The sequence below is a fragment of the Coregonus clupeaformis genome, chromosome 16 (genome assembly GCF_020615455.1).
Source record: "Coregonus clupeaformis isolate EN_2021a chromosome 16, ASM2061545v1, whole genome shotgun sequence".
Taxonomy (NCBI): Eukaryota; Metazoa; Chordata; class Actinopteri; order Salmoniformes; family Salmonidae; genus Coregonus; species Coregonus clupeaformis.
The window spans coordinates 9,583,029-9,606,868 of NC_059207.1; the positions used below are offsets into that span (position 1 = coordinate 9,583,029).

At 43.3% G+C, this 23,840-nt stretch overlaps 2 protein-coding genes across 3 annotated transcripts in view; both read right to left on the reverse strand.

Annotated features, from left to right (window-relative positions):
• Positions 1–1,146, reverse strand: part of LOC121584348 (protein FAM214B) — a 54,878-nt gene extending 53,732 nt beyond the window's left edge. Inside the window, exon 1 of the mRNA XM_041900179.2 lies at positions 786–1,146. The gene's annotated coding sequence lies outside the window, so the exon portion shown is untranslated. The remainder of the gene's footprint in view (positions 1–785) is intronic.
• A 7,011-nt stretch (positions 1,147–8,157) lies between these two features.
• Positions 8,158–23,840, reverse strand: part of LOC121584347 (phospholipid-transporting ATPase ID) — a 58,707-nt gene continuing 43,024 nt past the window's right edge. Inside the window, exons 16-29 of one of the 2 annotated variants that reach the window (XM_045225608.1) lie at positions 21,242–21,430; positions 20,953–21,068; positions 20,075–20,239; positions 18,024–18,135; positions 17,044–17,149; positions 16,595–16,736; positions 15,408–15,591; positions 12,896–12,987; positions 12,621–12,752; positions 10,885–10,968; positions 10,485–10,730; positions 9,265–9,403; positions 8,892–9,022; positions 8,158–8,592 (exon numbers count right to left, since the gene is read on the reverse strand). In XM_045225608.1, the coding sequence (XP_045081543.1) occupies positions 8,266–8,592; positions 8,892–9,022; positions 9,265–9,403; positions 10,485–10,730; positions 10,885–10,968; positions 12,621–12,752; positions 12,896–12,987; positions 15,408–15,591; positions 16,595–16,736; positions 17,044–17,149; positions 18,024–18,135; positions 20,075–20,239; positions 20,953–21,068; positions 21,242–21,430 (2,165 nt within the window). In that variant the 3' untranslated portion in view covers positions 8,158–8,265. Of the gene's footprint in view, positions 8,593–8,891; positions 9,023–9,264; positions 9,404–10,484; positions 10,731–10,884; positions 10,969–12,620; positions 12,753–12,895; positions 12,988–15,407; positions 15,592–16,594; positions 16,737–17,043; positions 17,150–18,023; positions 18,136–20,074; positions 20,240–20,952; positions 21,069–21,241; positions 21,431–23,840 lie in introns of those variants that run through there. The other variant, XM_045225609.1, reaches the window with a different exon arrangement.

A 23,840-nucleotide genomic window follows, 5' to 3' on the forward strand; every position in this document is an offset into this window, starting at 1 on the left:
CCTTCCTCACGCACTCGGGGCTCCCGAGTGGCGCAGTGGTCTAAGGCACTGCATCTCAGTACTAGAGGCGTCACTACAGACACCCTGGTTCGATTCCAGGCTGTATCACAACCGGCCATGATTGGGAGTCCCATAGGGCGGCGCACAATTGGCCCAGCGTCGTCCGGGTTTGGCCGGTGTAGGCCGTCATTGTAAATAAGAATGTGTTCTTAACTGACTTGCCTAGTTAAATAAAGAAAAATAAACATAGGCTACGACCTACAGACAGTACAGTACCACGCAAATGCATTGCATCTGTATGTAGTTAAGTCAAGGCATGCATGGATGGAGACTGTGTGCATTGCAAACCAGCGGGATTGGACTTCATCAAGTTTTTTTGTGTGAAGGAAAACAAAGCAGAGGAACGCCCCCTAGGCAGACATACAGTAAGTGTGTGTGTGTGTGTGTGTGTGTGTGTGTGTCATGACGTTGTCATCTGGGCTTGTCTGGTATTTCAAATGGCAAGGGCAAAGAAAATAATGCAATACTGCAAAGTTCTAAACTACCATGTAGCCAGCTGCCTTGCATCATTTGTATGTTTTTCACAAATATCACTGTTCACATGTATAACCATGAAATACATGTGTGGTTATTATAAAGTCATTACAAATAGTACAATATCGACAGTGTTTTTACACGATAAATCCTAAATGTAAGCCGTAAAACAGCCGTTAGCCAACTAGTTTTCAGTATAGGGAAGGAAAAAGAACAGAATTCACTGACCATGAAAAAGCTTGGTTACTCACCAGCGCAGCTACAAGAAGGGAATGACAGGCTTGACACGTACAGGGATGTTAATTAGACATTCCCTTCGTCTCATAAACGCAGTTTTGGCCTTTTATTTTCGCTGCGGGACAGCCCTGGCCGATTTCACATCAAGCGTCTCTGTTTAAATTCAAATATGGGTTTGCTATCTAAACGTTAGCTAGCTTCGAAAAAGGTTGATTGCAGCGTCGGTCATCGAAAAAAAAATAAATCAGTCTTGTAGTCTCTCCTCTTCTCTCTGAACACAAGTAGCTAGCTATTTTGCATACTGGCTGGCTACGTCGCTCGTATTTGCTTTTCTGCGATTCAGCTGTATTCATCGAAGACGTCCGCCATGAAATAGGTCAGTGCCTCTTTAAACAACGATGTTTCCGGGGTTTGATGAAAAATCAATAGGAGGCGGGGATTACGGTCAGCTGGGCACCTGTCATTTAAGCGATTGGTCAGTTGGACTTCCACGAACCAACCAGAGCTCAGCGTTCAGACGGGTTTTGATTAAACAAATATATTTAAATATCTGATAAAATCATTGGCTTAGGGGTTGGTGACGTTTAGCTAAGACACGCCCAGTACACGTGCTATTTGTCTCCTGTTTGCAAACGAGAGAGGAATGGAGCTTGAGGACTTCTCGGGTGCAAAAAGTTGGACCTGGACCTGAACGGACCCGATGACAATCAGACCCGGACCCGAATAGACCCCAAAAAAATTTTTTAAAGGGGACAATCAGACCCAAACCCAAATGGACCCGGCGAAAACCAGACCTAGACTGGACCCATACGCTAACTGGTCGGGGTCTAGATCAGACCCGATTGGACCCGAGTGACAAAAAAAAGTATGTTTATCAGACAAGTTGATCTTCTGGTTAAGAAATATACTTTATATGTTGGCTAAGCCTTCTATAAGTCAATAAATTCACCTTATTAGAGTAAAATAAATGTGCTATAGGCGATCTGATGGCAATCAAACAAGACCCGACCAGGACCTGAAGGAAAAGTTAGAATTTTGGACAGCTAAGAATACAGGAGCTAGGAGGGCTCCGGAACCATAGCCATGTTCTCATACAGCTAAGAATAGATCATCAGTAGCAGCCAGTAAGCAGCCCAATATGGACTGGGCTCAGTCGGCTCAGTCATTTCCACCACGCCCCTGGCTGGGCCCTGGCATAAGGGTTAGTGCTATCCGGGATCCTTAGGACGTCCCTACTCTAAACCCTAAACTTAACCATAACCCTTACCTAACCCTAACCTTAACCATTTTTAAATTACAACATCAATGGGGTAGGGACGTCTCAAGGATCCCGAGGACCCCTGGCGTAAGGCACTTGTTGCTAGGCCCAAGGCGAGCAAGCCCAGCTGGCCTATCTGCCTCAGTCACCATCATTACAGACCTGCCTGGCCTGGAGCATAGGCCTAGGCTACAACATATTTTACATATTCTGGAATGGTATAGCCTGGTCCCAGATCTGCCTACTCCATTGCTGTCATTGTCATGACAACCATGTTTGGCATGAAAATGAGTGACAAGGAGTTGGAACGATATCACAACAGACCTTCACCCAGGCTTGGAATAGTCTCTGATGTGCAGCCAACTCCAGTGGGTCTACTGGGCCAAATCAGTTCTACTTGTCAAATAGCGCAACAATAACAAATGCTGACTACCTTGCCTTGTCTAGCCTACTTGAAAAATTGGCCTACTTGAAATAATATGTTGTGCTTGAATTTGTTGTGCTGCACTTTTGGGACTATTCCATTGGTTCCATTGCACAATAGCATACACTTGTTGTGATATGGGATATATAATCGCCAGTGACTTAAAAAAAAACCATCAGAAATTATTTTAAAATTGTATTCATGGAAAAGGAATGGCTTTTTATTATAGTAAAATAAAAACCCTGTCCCACATTCAGTTTGGGAACTTGCCAGAGGTTTTGAATTTGGGGAGGATGTGTTTCTAGCTCCCTCTCCTGGATAATTACATGTACTGTTGAGATCTGTGATCAATACTGCTGCTACACCTACAGTACCTGGATGTGTTGGAGTTCTAAGTCTGTCAGAGCTAACGATGTGTCTACTGTTGGTTTCATGTGAATGTATTAGACAGTGTTTCGACCACTAAATCTCTGTCTAATACATTCACATGGGAGCATAATCAGTGTGCAGACTGGAGTTCCCTTTTCACCTTTTATTGAACACTTGACTGACATCCAGCACTTGCTCTAAGTCAATGGATATGCATGTAATCTCTTTTCTATTGTTGCTCTCTGCTCAGATTATGTTTCCCCTTAGTTTAGAGAAGCTATTTCAATCTGATATTTCTCCTATGGTCTAAAATAGATGTGTATAGATGACTCCTCTCTAATATAACATATCACTCATGACTAGCAGACTGGTGTAATGTTAAGTGACTCATTATAAAAGTCTAACATCTTTCTCTATTACCAACCATGTTTAAATTCATATAAATTATAAAACAGTTGACGTCATATTGCCACGGGTGTTTTTAAAAATGAATGCTGAAATATTCAAATAAGTTGTTACAGATACAGGTATCCTGTATGTGTATTTCCTCTCCTTCTGTACTTATCACAGGTGTCCTTTGTTTTCCTGATTGGTGGTCGTTGGTGTGTCCGACATCCGTTCGTCTGCAGATTGCTGAGGTGGACCAATCAGTGGAAACTCCTCTGTATTGCACCACCTGTTTCTGGTTTTCATTACCCAATCACATCACACATCCCCTTGTTTAAAACGCAAGTCAGTTGTTGTTTGTGAGTATGAATACTGTGGTATCTTTTTTATTTTTTTTGTGTTCTCACTCATTTGCTGTTTACTCCATATGGTAACTATGTTGTTTGTTCCTGGGGAAAAGGGGAGTTTTAGCAAGTCGCCCTTGGGCATACACTACCTGTAGGAAAACTTTGTCTAAAAACACTAGTTAGACTTGAGCGGACCACCCACTGTATTTTTTTGTAGTTAGTAGTAAGCTTAGCGGTTCTTGAGGCAGGCAAGATCAGTATAGTTTTTTTTGACATTATTTAATTCCTTGGGTCCTGCTCAGCCCCTTTTCCCCAAACCTTTACCGTGTGTTTATAATATACATTTTTGTGTTTGACGGTAGCTTTTTGGTTGTCGGTGTATTTTTGTTTTCACTGTTCCTTGGCAATATTCTAATTAGCATGAGTTATGTCATGGGTCTCTTTCCATCCACCCTAGACTTTTAAAGCCACGGGGTTCGTAACATAAGTGAAAAAATTACATCATTACTGCCCAGCTCTGTCCGGGGGTTGAAACAGCAACCTTGTGTCTACTGCCTCGCTGGTGCTAGGCTCTGCTCCCAGGTACTGTTTCCTGGCGTTGTGCCCTAGAGCAAGGCACTTAACACCTACATGGCTCTTCATCCGATGGCCGCTGCTCCACTGCTGTCCCTGTGCCTTTCAACTCGTGTCATCATGTTGTATTGGGACCTACAGGTAACTGCCAAAATAAAGGAAACCCCAACATAAAGTGTCTTAACAGGGCGTTGGGCCAGAACAGCTTCAATGCACTTTAGCATAGATTCTACAAGTGTCCGGAACTCTATTGGAGGGATGCGACACCATTCTTCCTTGAGAAATTCCATAATTTTGTGTTTTGTTAATTGTGGTGGAAAACGCTGTCTCAGGCACCTCCCAAGAATCTCCCATAAGTGTTCAATTGGGTTGAGATCTTGTAACTGTCACGGCCATGGCCTATGGTTTACATAGTTTTCATGGTCATCAAACCATTCAGTAACCACTCGTGCCCTGTGGATGGGGGCATAGCAATGGTAGCCAAAATAATGGCCTGCCTAGCATTTTTATACAAGCATGATGGGATGTTAATTGCTTAATTTACTCAGGAACCACACCTGTGTGGGAGCACCTGCTTTCAATATACTCTCTATCCCTCATTTACTCAAGTGTTTCCATTATTTTGGCATTAACGTGTAGCTGGTCCAGAGGCTAATGGCTAGCATGCTAACCATGTCACTATCCCATTCAGGATAAACACTGATTTAGCCGTTGGATGAGGGCTAAATCAGTGAACAGAAGCTAGATCTATTCCATCTCTATAAAAACAAATGTCTTAAATAATTGAATCAAGTCCACAAGTAGTTTTTAATTCAAATGAGTATAAAAGGAATAAAACATTGCTTGGTTAAAGGACAAAAACACTCCATCATACAATCGGGATTCTGCTGGAGTTGCCCTCCATCTTGACTCCCACAATCCGTCTTGGCCAGACAGGATGTCGACCCATAAACATGTCACTCCATCTCCCTCTGGTTAGTGTTGGAGTGTACAGTACATCTCTTCACCTGTGTGATTGCATACACCCGCAATAACGTCTAACTAAATATGTGTATGTGACCAATAATATTTGATTTGATTGGATATCATCACAGTGGAAGAGTAGAGGGCTGGTTGAGTTATGGAAGAAGCTAGCCTTGTACTACCATCCTGATCTTGCAAGTTTACATTCCGTTTCACTACACAGATTGAATCCATGATCAGGATGGTCGTACGAGGCTAGGAATAAGGCATGAAGCCTACGACTCAGATGTTTGGACTGGCCTTTGGTTTACTGCTTCCCTATGGTGTCATAGCACTGAGTCAGTATAGTATATCCTCCTTTGACAGCCTGAGAGAATCTCTCAGTCAATCTGTCCTGACACAGGGCTTTTACAGTATACAGTTGATCTGTAGAGGCACATTTCCCCATGAGAAGAGACTTGATGGGACACACGGCCAAGGAGTGGAACAGGAGATGGAGTGAGGCAGGAAAAAGGAGAAAACAGTGTTTCATATTTCTGATGGTGTGACCAACCAGACACAAGTGTCTGTCTTTGGAATGCTCAAAGAATTCTGTTCCTGTAGAGATTTGTACAGTTACTCTATTTCGATTTATTAGGATCCCCTTTAGCCAACGCCAATGGCGACAGCTAGTCTTACTGGGGTCTGACACATAACGAAAAAGACACAGACAAAATACTTTACAATTGACATGCATTTAAAAAATATGAACGTGTAGTGTGTGTGTCTGCATCGCAGTTACACATACATGTCAGTACATACACACAACAAGTAGGTCACATGGGGGAGAGGCGTTGTGCCGTGAGGTGTTGGTTTATTTGTTTTTTGAAACTAGGTTTGCTGTTCACTTGCGCTATATAAGATGGAAGGGAGTTCCATACACTCATGGCTCTGTATATTACTGTACGTTTCCTTGAATTTGTTCTGGACCTGGGGACTGTGAAAAGACCCCTGGTGGCATGTCTGGTGAGGTCGGTGCAGTGTGTAAGTTGACTATGCAAACAATTTGGAATTTCCAACACAATGATTTGTACCAAATACAATGCTCTTAGTTTTAGAGATGTTCAGAGCCAGTTTATTACTGGCCACCCATTCCAAAACAGACTGCAACTCTTTGTTAAGGGTTTCAGTGACTTCATTAGCTGTGGTTGCTGATGCGTATTTGGTTGAATCATCAGCATACAAGGACACATATACTTTGTTTAATGCCAGTGGCAGGTTATTGGTCAAAATTGAAAAGAGTAGAGGGCCTAGAGAGCTGGCCTGCGGTATACCACACTTTACATTTTGACATTAGAGATGCTTCCATTAAAGAAAACCCTCTGAGTTCTATTAGATAGATAGCTCTGAATCCACAATATGGCAGAGGTTGAAAAGCCATAACACATACATTTTCTCAACAGCAGGTTATGGTCAATAATATTAAAGGCTGCACTGAAATCTAACAGTACAGCTCCCACAATCTTCTTCATATCAATTTATTTCAACCAATCATCAGTCATTTGTGTCATTGCAGTACATGTTGAGTGTCCTCTATAAGCATGCTGAAAGTCTGTTGTTAATTTGCTTACAGAGAGATAGCATTGTATTTGGTCAAACACAATTTCTTTCCAACAGTTTGCTACGAGCTGGCAGCAAGCTAATAGGTATGCTTTTAGAACCAGTAAAGGCCGCTTTACCACTCTGGGTAGCGGAATGCCTTTGGCTTCCCTCCAGGCCTGAGGACAAAGACTTTCTTCTAGGCTCAGATTAAATATTTGACAGATAGGAGTGGCTATAGAGTCAGCTACCATCCTCAGTAGCTTTCCATCTAAGTTGTCAATGACAGGAGGTTTGTCATTATTGATCGATAATAATTTTTCCACCTCTCCCACGCTAACTTCACAAAATTCAAACTTGCAATGCTTTTCTTTCATTACTTGCTTTTGTTATGCATAAGTATGTTGGCTCAGTGTTCATTGTTGGCATTTCCTGCCTAAGTTTGCCCACTTTGTCAATGAAGTAATCATTAAAGTAATTGGCAACATCAAATGGTTTTATTGATGAATAAGCCATCTGATTCAATGAAAGATGGAGTTGAATTTGTCTTTCTGCCCATAATTTCATTTAAAGTACTCAAGTTTCTTTCCATCATTGATCTTGGCTTCATAATACAGTTTCTTCTTCTTTATGTTGAGTTTAGTCACATAATTTCTCAATTTGCAGTAAGTCAGTCAGTCAGATGTGCAGCCAGACTTATTAGCTACTCCTTTTTGCACCATCTCTTTCAAACATACAGTTTTTCAATTCCTCATCAATCCATGGAGCCTTAACAGTTCTAACAGTCAGTTTCCTAACAGGTGCATGTTTATCAATAAGAAGAAGCAATTTCATAAATTCATCAAGTGCAGCGTCTGGATGCTCCTTATTAATCACATCAGACCAACACATATTTTTTAACATCATCCACATAAGAGTCACCTTAAAATATTTTGTATGATCTCTTATACACTATTTTAGGCCCAGCTGTTGGAACTTTGTCTTTCCTGGATATAGCCACTATATTGTGATCACTGCATCCAATGGGTACGGATACAGCTTTAGAACAACGTTTTACAGTATTAGTAAAAATGTGATTGATACATGTGGATGATGTTGTTCCTGTAGTATTTGCAAACACCCTGGTAGGAAGATTAATAACCTGAACCAGATTACAGGTACTGGTTACAGTGAGAAGCTTCCTCTTGAGCGGACAGCTTGATGAAAACCAGTCAATATTCAGGTCCCCAAGAAAGTAGACCTCTCTGTTTACATCACATACACTATCAAGCATTTCACACATATTATTTAGATACTGACTGTTAGCACTTGGTGGCCTATAGCAACACCTCAAAAGAAAAGGCTTTAGATGTGCCAAGTGAACCTGCAACCACAACACTTCAATAACACCTGACATACGATCTTCTCTAAACATTACAGGGATATGGCTCTGAATATATACAGCAACACCTCCCCCATAAGCATTTCTGTCTCTTCTATAGATGTTATATCCTTGTATTGCTACTGCTGTATCATCAAATTAATTATCTAAGTGAGTGTCAGAAATGGCTAATATATGAATGTGATCTGACGTAAGGCGGGCACTGTGCGGTACATCAGAAGGCGGGGTCTGGCACCGTACGGTACATTTGCAGTGATGTCACCTCCACATCCTGTGGTCTGGAGTTCAGAGCGTTCCCAGTGGGGCTGTATCCTGCCGAGCGGCCCGTGGGGCTGAACCCTGTGGTGCGTCCCAGAGGGGTGAAAGCGGTGGAGCGCGTGACGGCGGGACGGCGCAGGAAACGGTTGGACGTCACCAGGTCCCCATAGCCCGCTGCATGCGAGAAGGCGTAGCCGGAACGGCGGGAGCTGGTGCGGCGAATCCGGGCGCGGCGTGCTGGGGGAGGGGGCGCGGCCTTGGCCTGTCTCACCTTGAACATCACCTGGTGGGAAGGGGAGGGATAGGGTTAATCTTAGATTCAGTAGGGATGCGTCACTAATGGCACCCTATACCCATAATGAGCCCTGGTCTAAAGTAGTGTACTATAAAGGGAATAGGGTGCTATTTGAGACTCATACTAGGATTGTAGGTCAGATTTCCACCTGTTCCCTTTATAAGACCCCAACTTTTGGTTATCGTGAGAGAGCAGGTGAATAGTGTGATTGGTTAGTATTCCTAGAAGACAGTGTGTGATTGGTCAGTGTTCCTAGAAGCCAACGTGTGATTGGTCAATGGTCCCACCTTGTCGTTGATGGTGGGGCGGAGCTGTATCAACAGGAAGCGGTAGGCGACCACAGGAAGTACACAGAGGATGGCGGTGAGGAGGATGGTCAGCCATACGTTGGGCTGGTTCAGGGAGTTCCTGGCTGTGCCTGGTGCATACAGTGGAGTCACACACACACATACACACACACATAGACACAGACAGACATATATACACACACACACACACACACACACACACACACACACAAACATCTTTAAAATGAATGTAAACAACACTGCTTACTCCTATATCTTGTTCCTTCAGATTTACAGGCTAGGTCTAGAGTTTGTCTCGGGTCAAGATAGTGTTTCATGACGTGTAGTGTTGAGTTGTGAGTGTGCTGTTCACCGATGAAGGGGAAGGATGCAGGGGAGATGAGGTACGAGCCGTTGCTGTACATGGTGAAGGTGACAGTAAAGTACATCGCCAGACTCCCCCACACAAAGAACTGGTTCACCGCTGTCCAGTAAGACAGGTCTAGACCCAGCTACAGTACAGAGAGGGGGGGGGGAATATATATAACTGATTAATAAAGACGGACACCAACTGACAAGCAACGACAGACAGACACACGGACATGTCCATGGACTAATAGTATTCAATCAGGGCAGGTAGTTCATCATAGAAATTAGGGTCTAGCCTTCTCAAGTCAAAGTTTAGAAATCTGGGTCAATTTACATTTTTTCCCCCAGTAGTTGACAGTGGTCCCAATGTCCTGTGCTGTCTGTACTGTAATGCATTGTACTGTAATTACTGTAATGCAATGTATTGTACTTTAATGTATTGTACTGTAATGTAATGTATTGTACTGTAATGCATTGTACTGTAATTACTGTAATGCAATGTATTGTACTTTAATGTATTGTACTGTAATGTATTGTACTGTAATGTAATGTATTGTACTGTAATGTATTGTACTGTAATTACTGTAATGCAATGTATTGTACTTTAATGTATTGTACTGTACTGTAATGTATTGTACTTTAATGTATTGTACTGTACTGTAATGTATTGTACTGTAATGTAATGTATTGTACTGTAATGTATTGTACTGTAATTACTGTAATGCAATGTATTGTACTTTAATGTATTGTACTGTATTTTACTGTAATGTATTGTACTGTAATTTATTATACTATACTGTAATTTATTGTACTGTAATGTAATGTTATTTATTGTACTGTAAAGTAATGTATAGTACTGTAATGTAATGCACTGTAATGTATTTTATTGTACTTTACTGTAATGTACTTTACTGTACTGTAATGTAATTTATTTTACTGTACTCTAATGTATTGTATTGTACTGTCTGTCTGTACTGTAATGCATTGTACTGTAATGCAATGTATTGTACTGTAATGTATTGTACTGTAATGCATGGTACTGTAATTACTGTACTGTAATGCAATGTATTGTACTGTATTGTACTGTACTGTAATATAATGTATTATACTATACTGTAATTTATTGTACTGCAATGTATTTTACTGTACTGTAATGTACTGTAATGTTATTTATTGTACTGTAAAGTAATGTAATTTACTGTAATGTATTGTATTGTACTGTACCTGTAAACAGACAGTGATGACCAGACAGGTCTGGGCCAGCAGGGCGAAGGACTGGTAGTCAGCAATGTCTCGGCCGTCGTCTCGGACCGTGTCGCACGTGGCAGCATAGGGGATGAAGAATAGCACCACTGAGCTGTAGACACTGTGGAGGGAACACTTAAAGAAGGCTGTCTTACTGAAGTACTGATTAATCTGGCCTGGAATGTACAGCTGGGGGTGCTGGGAACTCCACATGTCATTCACATCCTGGACACCAGGGGGAGACAGAGATAGGAAACATGATAAATTGCACAAATCTTAAAATGTGTCGGAGAAACATAAGAAATGCACACGCACTTTGCATAAACACATTCATTCCTGCACACGAACATACAAACACGTTCACATCACACACTTTTACCTGGTCAAACAGACTCATGCCCAGTACAGGTAGTGCTGTGTAGACTAGGTTATACAACGTGATGAACCACTCGTCATACACCGTCTGGAAGAAACACAACCAGATCATCAGAGACAAATAACCTTATATCTGAAGATACTGAATAGTTGTTAAAAGGGGCAGTGCAGTCAAAAACGTGATTTTCTTGTAAAATAAATAAAGAGACTTCCACGCTATGAGGGCCAAATAACACTCTGAAATTGTATAAATGATGATAATGCCCTTTTTAGTGTAAGAGTAAATGTTTTTTATTATACATATTTTCTACCCCCTTTTTCTCCCCAATTACGATCTTGTCTCATCAGGAGGCAAAGGTCGATTCATGCGTCCTCCGAAACATGACCCACCAAACCGCACTTCTTAACACCCACTCGCTTAACACGGAAGCCAGCAGCACCAATGTGTTGGAGGAAAACCGAAGTAAGCCTGCAGGCGCCAGGCCCGCCACAAGGAGGCGCTAGAGCGCAATGAGCCAAACCCTCCCCTAACCCGGACGATGCTAGACCAATTGTGCATTTTTTTGTCATTTAGCAGACGCTCTTATCCAGAGCAACTTACAGGAGCAATTAGGGTTAAGTGCCTTGCTCAAGGGCACATCGACAGATTTTTCACCTAGTCGGCTCGGGGATTAGAACCAGCGACCTTTCAGTTACTGGCACTACGCTCTTAACCGCTTACCTACCTGCCGCCCCAATCTGATCTGATTATTCTGACCAATGACCAGTCATCTTTTATTTGCATTTGTATCCTCCTACTTTAAAGTGGTAAGCGGGGTAGGCTCTAGAGCTTAGATGATTCTATCTGCCAATCAGGACTGTGTATGTAAATAAATAAGCATTTGTATCAACACGCCCACATGATTTTTACATTTACATTTTAGTCATTTAGCAGACGCTCTTATCCAGAGCGACTTACAGTTAGTGAATACATATATATATTTTTTTATACTGGCCCCCCCCTGGGAAACGAACCCACAACCCTGGCGTTGCAAACGCCATGCTCTATCAACTGAGCTACATCCCTGCCGGCCATTCCCTCCCCTACCCTGGACGACGCTGGGCCAATTGTGCGCCGCCCATGAGTCTCCCGGTCGCGGCCGGCTGCGACAGAGCCTGGATTCGAACCAGGATCTCTAGTGGGACAGTTAGCACTGCGATAAAGTGCCTTAGACCACTGCGCCACTCAGGAGTTATGATCAGATTGAGTAGTTCAATGGCAAAAGGAGGCTTAGGGAAATAAATTATTAAACATATATTTGGAGTTATTTTCATGAAATAAACACACACAGTGATTTATTAGGCATACAGTGATGATTTAAAAATCTAATGACTGCATGGGGCTTTAAAGCAATAGGAGTAGAGGAGTATAGGAGTTGCTTTAGAATTGGGCATGGGTTGGCTAGAGTTTAAGAAATTAAAATAATAATATAATAATAATATGCCATTTAGCAGACGCTTTTATCCAAAGCGACTTACAGTCATGCGTGCATACATTTTTGTGTATGGGTGGTCCCGGGGTTCGAACCCACTACCCTGTCGTTACAAGCGCCGTGGAGGGTCTCTCTCCCCTCTTCTCCCCCCTCTCTCCCCTCTTCTCCCCCCTCTTCTCTCTCCCCTCTCTTCCCTCTCTCTCCCCTCTCTCTTCCCTCTCTCTTCCCTCTCTCTCCCCTCTCTCTTCCCTCTTTCTTTCTCTCTTACCTGTGCTGAGAATCCGCAGAAGAAGGCGTACCAGAAGTGGACGAAGGTAAAGGTGAAGTTCTTGTAGAAGAAGTAACGCAGGAACTTACACATCCTCAGGTAGGACCAGCGACCGTGGACCAGGAGGAGGCGCTGTCAATGAAAGCAAAACAAACTTTATTTAAACAACAAAATAGACTAATAGAACATTAAATCACTGATAAAAGTCCAAGATAAAAAGGTGGGTTTTGCATTATGATTTAAAAATGTCTCTGGTGTGTCAGTGGCCGTCTTACCTCTAGGAAGCGGAACTGAGCAAAGGAGTAGTCTGAGGAGAGGACCGCCTGCATCCCCTCCTGACCACTTATACCGACACCTATATGAGCAGCTGGAGAGAGAGAGGGGAGGAGAGGGAGGAAGAGGGGGAGGAGGGAGAGAAAGGGGAAGAGAGAGGGGAGGAGGGAGAGAGGGGAGAGAGAGAGAGGGGGAAGAGAGGGATAGAGAGGGGAGGAGGGAGAGCGGGGAAACGGGAGAAGGGAAGAGATAGGGGGAAGAGGGAGGGGAAGGGAGAGTGGGAAGAGGTAGGGGGAAGAGAGAGAGGGGAGAAGAGAAAGAAGGAAGAGAGAGAGAGAGGGGAAGAGAGAGAGGGGAAGAGAAAGGGGGAAGAGAGAGAGAGGGGAAGAGAGAAGGTAAGCATCGTTCAGGATCGTCGGGCTCAGAGGGTTAAGCTCAAGTTCACAACTTTTCTCTCCGCTGCTTACCCCCCCTTTCATACCCTTAAAATAATTATACGGAGTCTGTTTTTCCCTAACACTCCACATGGTTAAGTATTTGACTGGTGTAGTTATCTGATCCTAGATCTATAGTCAAAGGGTGCTCCTATATGGGCACTGGTCAAAAGTAGTGCACTACTTAGGGGATAATGTACCATTTGGGACACACTCAAAGAGAGTACAGTTGAAGTCAGAAGTTTACACACATCTTAGCCAAATACATTTCAACTCAGTTTTTCACAATTCCTGACATTTAATCCTAGTAAAAATACCCTGTCTTAGGTCAGTTATATAATAATTAAATAATAATTAGTCATTTAGCAGACGCTCTTATCCAGAGCGACTTACAGGAGCAATTAGGGTTAAGTGCCTTGCTCAAGGGCACATTGACAGATTTTTCACCTAGTCGGCTCGGGGATTAGAACCAGCGACCTTTCGGTTACTGGCACAACGCTCTTAACCACTAAGCTACCTGCCGTCCCTAGTTATCATCACCACTTTATTTTAAGAATGTGAAATGTCAGAATAATAGTAGAGAGAATGATTTACCTCGGCTTTTATTTCTTTCATCACATTCCCAGTGGGTCAGAAGTTTACATATACTCAATTAGTATTGGGTAGCATTGCCTTTAAATTGTTTAACTTGGGTCAAATGTTTCGGGTAGCCTTCTACAAGCTTCCCACAATAAGTTGGGTGAATTTTGGCCCATTCCTCCTGACAGAGCTGGTGTAACTGAGTCAGGTTTGTAGGCCTCCTTGCTCACACACACATTTTCAGTTCTGGCCACAAATTTTCTATAGGATTGAAGTCAGAGCTTTGTGATGGCCACTCCAATACCTTGACTTTGTTGTCCTTAAGCCATTTTGCCACAACTTTGGAAGTATGCTTGGGGTCATTGTCCATTTGGAAGACCAATTTGCGACCAAGCTTTAACTTCCTGACTGATGTCTTGAGATGTTGCTTCAATATGTCCACATCATTTTCCTTCCTCATGATGCCATCTATTTTGTGAAGTGCACCAGTTCCTCCTGCAGCAAAGCACCCCCACAGCATGATGCTGCCACCCCTGTGCTTCACGGTTGGGATGGGGTTCTTCGGCTTGCAAACGACCCCCTTTTTCCTCCAAACATAACGATGGTCATTATGGCCAAACAGTTCTATTTTTGTTTCATCAGACCAGAGGACATTTCTCCAAAAAGTACGATCTTTGGTCCCCATGTGCAGTTGCAAACCGTAGTCTGGCTTTTTTATGGCGGTTTTGGAGCAGTGGCTTCTTCCTTGCTGAGCGACCTTTCAGGTTATGTCGATATAGGACTTGTTTTACTGTGGATATACATACTTTTGTACCTGTTTCCTCCAGCATCTTCACAAGGACCTTTGCTGTTGTTCTGGGATTGATTTGCAGTTTTCGCACCAAAGTACGTTCATCTCTAGGAGACAGAATGTGTCTCCTTCCTGAGCGGTATGACGGCTGCGTGGTCCCATGGTGTTTATAATTGCGTACTATTGTTTGTACAGACGAACGTGGTACCTTCAGGCGTTTGGAAATTGCTCCCAAGGATGAACCAGACTTGTGGAGGTCTACCATTTTCTTTTCTGAGGTCTTGGCTGATTTCTTTTGATTTTCCCATGATGCCAAGCAAAGAGGTACTGAGTATGAAGTTAGGCCTTGAAATACATCCACAGGTACACCTCCAATTGACTCAAATGATGTAAATTAGCCTATCAGAATCTTCTAAAGCCATGACATCATTTTCTGGAATTTTCCAAGCTGTTTAATGGTACAGTCAACTTAGTGTATGTAAACTTCTGACCCACTGGAATTGTGATACAGTGAATTATAAGTGAAATAATCTGTCTGTAAACAATTGTTGGAAAATTTACTTGTGTCATGCACAAAGTAGATGTCCTAACTGACTTGCCAAAACTATAGTTTGTTAACAAGAAATTTGTGGAGTGGTTGAAAAATGAGTTTTAATGACTACAACCCAAGTGTATGTAAACTTCCGACTTCAACTGCATATTGTAAGTTACCTTTAATCATGCTGACGTCATTGGCCCCGTCACCTATGGCCAGAGTGACAGCCTGTTTGTACTTCTTGACCAGCTCCACCACCTGGGCCTTCTGTAGTGGGGTCACTCTGCAGCAGATCACCGTCTTACACAGACAGGCTGTACGCAGCAACAACAGCTCCATGCTTCGCTCCAGGGCAAAGGCCTGACGGGGGAGGAGTAGAATGTCATCTAATGGTAACAGATCAAATATGGATGTTGACCATCCAGATCCTATTACACTGATCAGAATCAGTTCAAATGTGTCTTATCCGTCTATAATGGGTCTTATCTGTCTAAAATGGGTCTTATCTGTCTAAAATGGGTCTTATCTGTCTATAATGTGTTTTATCTGTCTATAATGGGTCTTATCTGTCTAAAATGGGTCTTATCTGTCTAAAATGGGTCTTATCTGTCTAAAATGTGTCTTATCTGTCTAAAATGTGTTTTATCTGTCTATAATGTGTTCTATCTCTCTAAAATGGGTCTTATATGTCTAAAATGGGTCTTATCTGTCTAAAATGGGTCTTATCTGTCTAAAATGCGTCTTATCTGTCTAAAATGGGTCTTATCTGTCTAGAATGAGTCTTATCTGTCTAGAATGCGTCTTATCTGTTTAAAATGGGTATTATCTGTCTAAAATGGGTTTTATCTGTCTAAAATGTGGGCACAATCAGATATTGTACACAATAAGGATCAGGGCCCATGTTAGTGCAAGATATACAGTAAATAGGACTGTAGTGTCTCACCAGACTGATATACAGTAAATAGGACTGTAGTGCCTCACCAGACTGATATACAGTAAATAGGACTGTAGTGTCTCACCAGACTGATATACAGTAAATAGGACTGTAGTGTCTGACCAGACTGATATACAGTAAATAGGACTGTAGTGTCTCACCAGACTGATATACAGTAAATAGGACTGTAGTGTCTCACCAGACTGATATACAGTAAATAGGACTGTAGTGTCTGACCAGACTGATATACAGTAAATAGGACTGTAGTGTCTGACCAGACTGATATACAGTAAATAGGACTGTAGTGTCTCACCAGACTGATATACAGTAAATAGGACTGTAGTGTCTGACCAGACTGATATACAGTAAATAGGACTGTAGTGTCTCACCAGACTGATATACAGTAAATAGGACTGTAGTGTGTCTCACCAGACTGTGTCCGTTGATGATCAGGCCATACTCCCCATTCACCTCCTCGTCCCTGACCACCTTCGGCTTGTTACCCAGCGTCCTCTCCGGCATGAAGTTGGCCGCCTCCTCTGCACCTGGTTTCATGGTGCTCCACGCATTCCTGGTTCAACACCAAAACAATTCCTCTCATCTAATACTATTCCACCATGTCTATGTTATCAACCTGGGATGGGATGGGACGGGATGGCCGATTCTGGTTCTGGAGAACTACAGCAATGATAGGTTTTGTTCCAATCCCACTTTAGCCCCGGCCAACTAATCAGTCTTCCATTGAAGGCCATGATTAGTTGAATAAGGTGAATTGGTGCTGGGTAGGAACTAAACCCTGGACACATGTTGTTAGTATTGATGCAGGGCCTGAGACAGTGCGGGCGGGGTTATGTGGTTATGATGTCACTTCCTCTGACCTCAGTTCCTGTCTGACATCGTCTGGGTTGTTGGCTGACACAATGAAAATGTCGTTCATCTCCTCTCGCAGCATGTTGCAGGAGTAGCCAATGTTCTCCGCCGTCTCTGTCACATGACAAAAACATCAAATGCATGCCACCAGAGGTCTCTTCACAGTCCCCAAGTCCAGAACAGACTACGGGAGGCGCACAGTACTACATAGAGCCATGACTACATGGAACTCTATTCCACATCAGGTAACTGATGCAAGCAGTATAGCCTCATAATATTGGCTGGAATGGAGTAGAATGGCTGGAATGGAGTGAATGGAATGGTATCAAACCTGAAAACAATGTGTTTGATACCATTCTTTTCACTCCATTTTGGCCAATATTATGAGCTGTTTTTTTACCAACCCTTTAAAGGTCCAATGCAGCCGTTTTTATCTCAATATCAAATCATTTCTGGGTAACAATTAAGTACCTTACTGTGATTGTTTTCAATTAAAATGGTCAAAAATAAACAAAAATAGCTTCTTAGCAAAGAACAATTTCTCATGCAAGAATTTTGCTAGGACTGTCTGGGAGTGGTGTGAGTGGGGAGGGGAAAATGAGCTATTATTGTCAGAGAGGTTTGGAACTCTCTTTCTTATTCGTCTATTAACTAATTTACCTCCTAGTGATGTCACCAGGCAGGCCAAAACACCATCCCACCAAAACAGGCTGGGATTTCAGGCAGTCTTCTCAAACAGCGCTTACACTAAAAGAGAATTACCATCATTTTTACAATTTCACAGTATTATTCTAACCTCATAGTGTGGAAATATATATTAAACACAGGAAAATCCCATTTTGGACTACACTGGGCCTTTAAGGTTGGTGGTTGAACTCAGCTGTGGTTTCGAAAAAGCTCTTTCAGTGAGGCAGCTAGCTCAGAAATCCTATTGTTATTACATTATATGTGAGGCAGATATCTCAGAGAATATTGCTTGGTGACTTACCCTGTTTGTCGCCGGTGAGCACCCAGATCTTGATGTCAGCTTTGGCGAGCTGCTCGATGGTCTGAGGCACACCATCCTGGAGCTTATCCTCTATGGCTGTAGCTCCCAGCAACTACACACACACACACACACACACACACACACACACACACACACACACACACACACACACACACACACACACACACACACACACACACACACACACACACACACACACACACACATACACACACACATTAAATTACAATCCTTTCTCTATCTGTAAGAGATAAAACTTATTCTGGTTCAGTGTTCAGGACATACCATCAGGTATTTTTATATCTGTAATCTGTAGAAGCTAAACTGACTCTGGTTCAGAGTTAAATTACAGCTAAAATATGAAAGTAAGTGGGAACTTTGTATTGGGAATTTTATTGATAATTTTCAGTGGATTGTGTGTGTTAAATAGCAGCCCACATCATTTAGCAGACGCTCTTATCCAGAGCGACTTAGAAATTGGTGCATTCACCTTATAGCCAGTGGGATAACCACTTTAAAATATGTTATTTTTTCTTTTTTGGGGGGGGGGGAGGGAGTGGGGGGGTATAAGGATTACTTTATCCTATCCCAGGTATTCTTTAAAGAGGTGGGGTTTCAAATGTCTCCGGAAGGTGGTGAGTGACTCCGCTGTCCTGGCGTCATGAGGGAGCTTGTTCCACCATTGGGGTGCCAGAGCAGCGAACAGTTTTGACTGGGCTGAGCGGGAACTGTGCTTCCGCAGAGGTAAGGGGGCCAGCAGGCCAGAGGTGGATGAACGCAATGCCCTCGTTTGGGTGTAGGGACTGATCAGAGCCTGAAGGTACGGAGGTGCCGTTCCCCTCACAGCTCCGTAGGCAAGCACCATGGTCTTGTAGCAGATGCGAGCTTCAACTGGAAGCCAGTGGAGTGTGCGGAGGAGCGGGGTGACGTGAGAGAACTTGGGAATGTTGAACACCAGACGGGCTGCGGCATTCTGGATGAGTTGTAGGGGTTTAATGGCACAGGCAGGGAGCCCAGCCAACAGCGAGTTGCAGTAATCCAGACGGGAGATGACAAGTGCCTGAATTAGGACCTGTGCCACTTCCTGTGTAAGGCAGGGTCGTACTCTCCGAATGTTGTAGAGCATGAACCTACAGGATCGGGTCACCGCCTTGATGTTAGCGGAGAACGACAGGGTGTTTGCACTCTGGGAGGAGGACACAACAGAGTTGTCAACCGTGATGGCGAGATCATGGAACGGGCAGTCCTTCCCCGGGAGGAAGAGCAGCTCCGTCTTGCCGAGGTTCAGCTTGAGGTGGTGATCCGTCATCCACACTGATATGTCTGCCAGACATGCAGAGATGCGATTCGCCACCTGTATCATCCAGTCTTTGTCTGTAGAAGTTAATTTGATCCTGGTTCAGTGTTTAACTCCTTCCTACCATCAGGTCTTTCTCTATCTGTAGAAGTTAATCAGATCCTGGTTCAGTGTTTAACTCCTTCCTACCATCAGGTCTTTCTCTATCTGTAGAAGTTAATCATCTGATCCTGGTTCAGTGTTTAACTCCTTCTTACCATCAGGTCTTTCTCTATCTGTAAAAGTTAATCATCTGATCCTGGTTCAGTGTTTAACTCCTTCTTACCATCAGGTCTTTCTTTATCTGTAAAAGTTAATCATCTGATCCTGGTTCAGTGTTTAACTCCTTCTTACCATCAGGTCTTTCTCTATCTGTAGAAGTTAATCATCTGATCCTAGTTCAGTGTTTAACTCATTCCTATCATCAGGTCTTTCTCTATCTGTAGAAGTTAATCATCTGATCCTGGTTCAGTGTTTAACTCCTTCTTACCATCAGGTCTTTCTCTATCTGTAAAAGTTAATCATCTGATCCTGGTTCAGTGTTTAACTCCTTCTTACCATCAGGTCTTTCTCCATCTGTAAAAGTTAATCATCTGATCCTGGTTCAGTGTTTAACTCATTCCTATCATCAGGTCTTTCTCTATCTGTAGAAGTTAATCATCTGATCCTGGTTCAGTGTTTCACTCCTTCCTACCATCAGGTCTTTCTCTATCTCCTCATAGAGCAGGTCTAGTTTGTCCTCTCTGTCCTCCAGGGCTGTGCTGGCCTCATGGTGACGCTGTTTCCACCAGCTGAAGTATTCCTCATCCAGGTCCTTATAGGCTAGAGCCAGAGTCCGCAGGCCCTCACCAGCAAACTCCTGAAGGGACACACACGTTGCATTTGTATGTAGCGTGATCTGGATGGTTTTATATTTTGACCCACTCTTTCACAGAAGTACAGGGAGGGAGAGAGAGAGAGAGAGGCAGACACACTCAGAATCTCTCTGTCTCTCTCTCTCTCTCCCTCTCTCTCTCTCTCTCTCTCTCTCTCTCTCCCCCTCTCTCTCTCTCTCTCTCTCCCCCTCTCTCTCTCTCTCTCTCTCTCTCTCTCTCTGTCTCTCTCTCTGTCTCTCTCTCTCTCTCTCTCTGTCTCTCTCTCTCTCTCTCTCTCTCTCTCTCTCTCTCTCTCTCTCTCTCTCTCTCTCTCTCTCTCTCTCTCTCTCTCTCTCTCTCTCTCTCTCTCTCTCTCTCTCTCTCTCTCTCTCTCTCTCTCTCTCTCTCTCTCTCTCTCTCTCTCTCTCTCTCTCTCTCTCTCTCTCTCTCTCTCTCTGTCTCTCTCTCTGTCTCCCCCTCTCTCTCTCTCTCTCTCTCTCTCTCTCTCTCTCTCTCTCTCTCTCTTTCTCACTTACACAGACACACACGCACACTCACACGCAGATGCACACACACACACCAGAGGAGGCTGGTGGGAGGAGCTATAGGAGGACAGGCTCATTGTGTTTGATACCATTCAATTTATTCCATTCCAGCCATTACAACGTCCTCCTATAGCTCCTCCCACCAGCCTCCTCTGACACATACACAGTCTTACATTGAGGTGTTCAGTGGTGACATCCATCAGCTTGGTACAGGACTGGTGCAGCCTCTCGTAGACCATGGTGTCTGCTCCTTTACAGTATAAACACAGCTTCCCCTCTGGACTCCGCACTGTAACACACAAACACGCACGCAAGGGCACACACAGACACACACACACACACGCACACACAAAACACACAAAACACATACACACAGTAAGAATTATGTTTGCATAGACATCTTACATTCAGCAGCTAGGAACTTAAATCTCCCATGATACGTGTTTCCAGAGGGATGTTTACCGATGACGGACATCCTCTTGCGGACGTTGTTGAAGTCAAGGATGGCGAGGAGTTCGTAACTGTGTTGTTCTCCCATCTCTACGATGGTGACGCTTTCCGGCGTGCGCGAGCGGAACACAAAGCCAAAATTGCGTGCGGCGGTTACCAAGGCACCTTCGTCAGGTGACTGGGCCTGGTACAGCAGCTCACCTGTACAGAGGGAGTGATGTCATTTCCTGTTGTTAGAGGAAGTGGGTGTAGCTCTCTCTCTCTCTATCTCCTTGGCCTTTTCTCAGTTGGGAAAAACATACGTCCTCCACCTCTCTCCCCCGTCCTCTCTGCTCTGTGACCCAGAAACCGATAAGTGGTCGAGTGCTCGAGGAGATGTGAATTCGTTAGTGTTCTTCCCTCCTTGATAGCCACCTTTCATCGAGGATAGTCATGTGTATCCTACCTGAGTCCTTAGTGGAATCATTTTGAATCAGCTTTTGTTTTGTCAGAGAAAAGCATGCAAACATTTAAAAACAAAATGCTACTTATCTTCTTATCTATAAAATGTCTTGCACAACTAACTTAATTCATTTTTATCACTTTACACATTTAATTTGGGATTCCACCACTGTAAACGTAATTTGCCTGATGACCCATGAGTGGTGAAGGAGAGTATCATTTCATACAAGCGCATTGTCATCCATGTTCCCTCTCCTCACCGCCTCTCCTCGATGGTACCTTTGACCTTTTTCAAAAGGAGGTGAGCAAATCCAATTAAGAAAAGTCCTATCTCTCGCTCTCCCTCTCTTTTTGTTACATACATGAATGTGAATAAACACACAGTCTTCCATTTCAGACACACACAATCTCAACATCTCAAAATTGTTTAATTACAAACACATGCTCCCCGCTTTCACAAACACACACACTCTCTCTCTCTCTCTCTCTCTCTCTCTCTCTCTCTCTCTCTCTCTCAATTCAATTTCAATTTAATGGCTTTATTGGCATGGGAAACGTGTGTTACAGTTTTTCTCGATTGCTAAGACACATTTCTTGAAAGCTGCTCTCCTTTTCTCTTAACTGTGAACACAAAACCCAATTTTCAAGCTACATTCACAAAACCTCAGACTCTTCTTGCAAAACCAAACTTTCACCTCAAAACAGTTCAATCTGTGCTCAAAACTGAACTATGTTGTCAAATCGTGCCCCGAGTCAATCAAAATAAAAAACACTACTGAACAGTCACTAAACACTACGTAGAAAAATAGAAAACACAATGCTCAGGACATGAAGCTGGAGAAATAAATGTTTATTGTTCACTGTAGGCTAAATGCATGTTGCAAAACAAAAAAACCTGTGCATTTAGCACTTGTACAAAAAAGACAAAACAGAAATATTGTGCATTTACATGTAGCACTTGTAAAAACAAACAGAAATCTTATGCGTTTGCCACTTGTGTACAGTAAGCCCATGTAAAAAGAAAGTACAAAAATATACAAATAAGTGCATTACTCAGCCACAGCATCATGTCTCCGTACTGGGTCAGGCCACAGGACTTCATCCACATCACAGGCCACATTTTGTCTGGCCAGGCAACGGGGGAAAAAACCCCTGGCATGCCGTATCCAGGCTTGGCATGCCTCCACACCTATGTCACCACAGGCAAGTCCCATGGCTTGCAGGAGATTTACCCTGGTGTAAGGTTGGCGTTCATATACCTTCCACCGCCATGAGGAGAAGAATTCCTCAATGGGGTTTAGGAAAGGGAGTACGGTGGAAGGCAAAGATTGATAAAACCTTGGTTCATATTGTACCACTCTCTAACCTGGAGGGCTCTGTGAAAACTCACATTGTCCCAAACAACAACATAGATGGGATGCTCATCCTGCTGCCCTAACAAAGCATCTCGCATGTGATTGAGGAAAATGAGGAGCTGGTGAGTGTTGTAGGGCCCCAGGTTGGCATGATGGTGGACAACCCCATGATTGCTGATGGCAGCACATAATGTGACATTGCCACCACGCTGCCCAGGAACACCAACAATGGCCCGATGGCCAATCACATTACGGCCTCTCCTTCTCCTTTTGGTGAGATTAAACCCAGCTTCATCCATGTAGATGTATTGATGGGGTCTTTCCATTGCATCCAGTTGAAAAACCCTCTGTAGAAATAGATATAGTTTTGTAAGTGATACGGAAAAAGTGATTTAGGCCACTACAGTAAATCACTACTTAGAGTAATCAACATTGAATGTGTCTGGATATATGCCAACCTGTACATACTGGAATCTTTGCTCTTTGACTCTGTCTGAGTTGCGATCAAAGGGCACTCTGTATAGCTGTTTCATGCGCAGTCTGTTGCGCTTGAGGACACGATCAACAGTAGAGAGGCTGACACTGTTGATACCCTCAAAATGTAAATGGTCCTCAATGATCTTCTGCTGAATTTCGCTCAGTTTAATGGCATTTTTCTTACGGACCATATCAACAATTAGGGTCTCTTGGTGTGGGGAGAACATACCTGTCCTCCCACCCCCATGTGGCAGTCTTTCAATTCTACAAAAAGAGAACATGGAGTTACAAAAATATACATGGAATACTAGGCCTACAAACAGTTAGACCAACCCTCC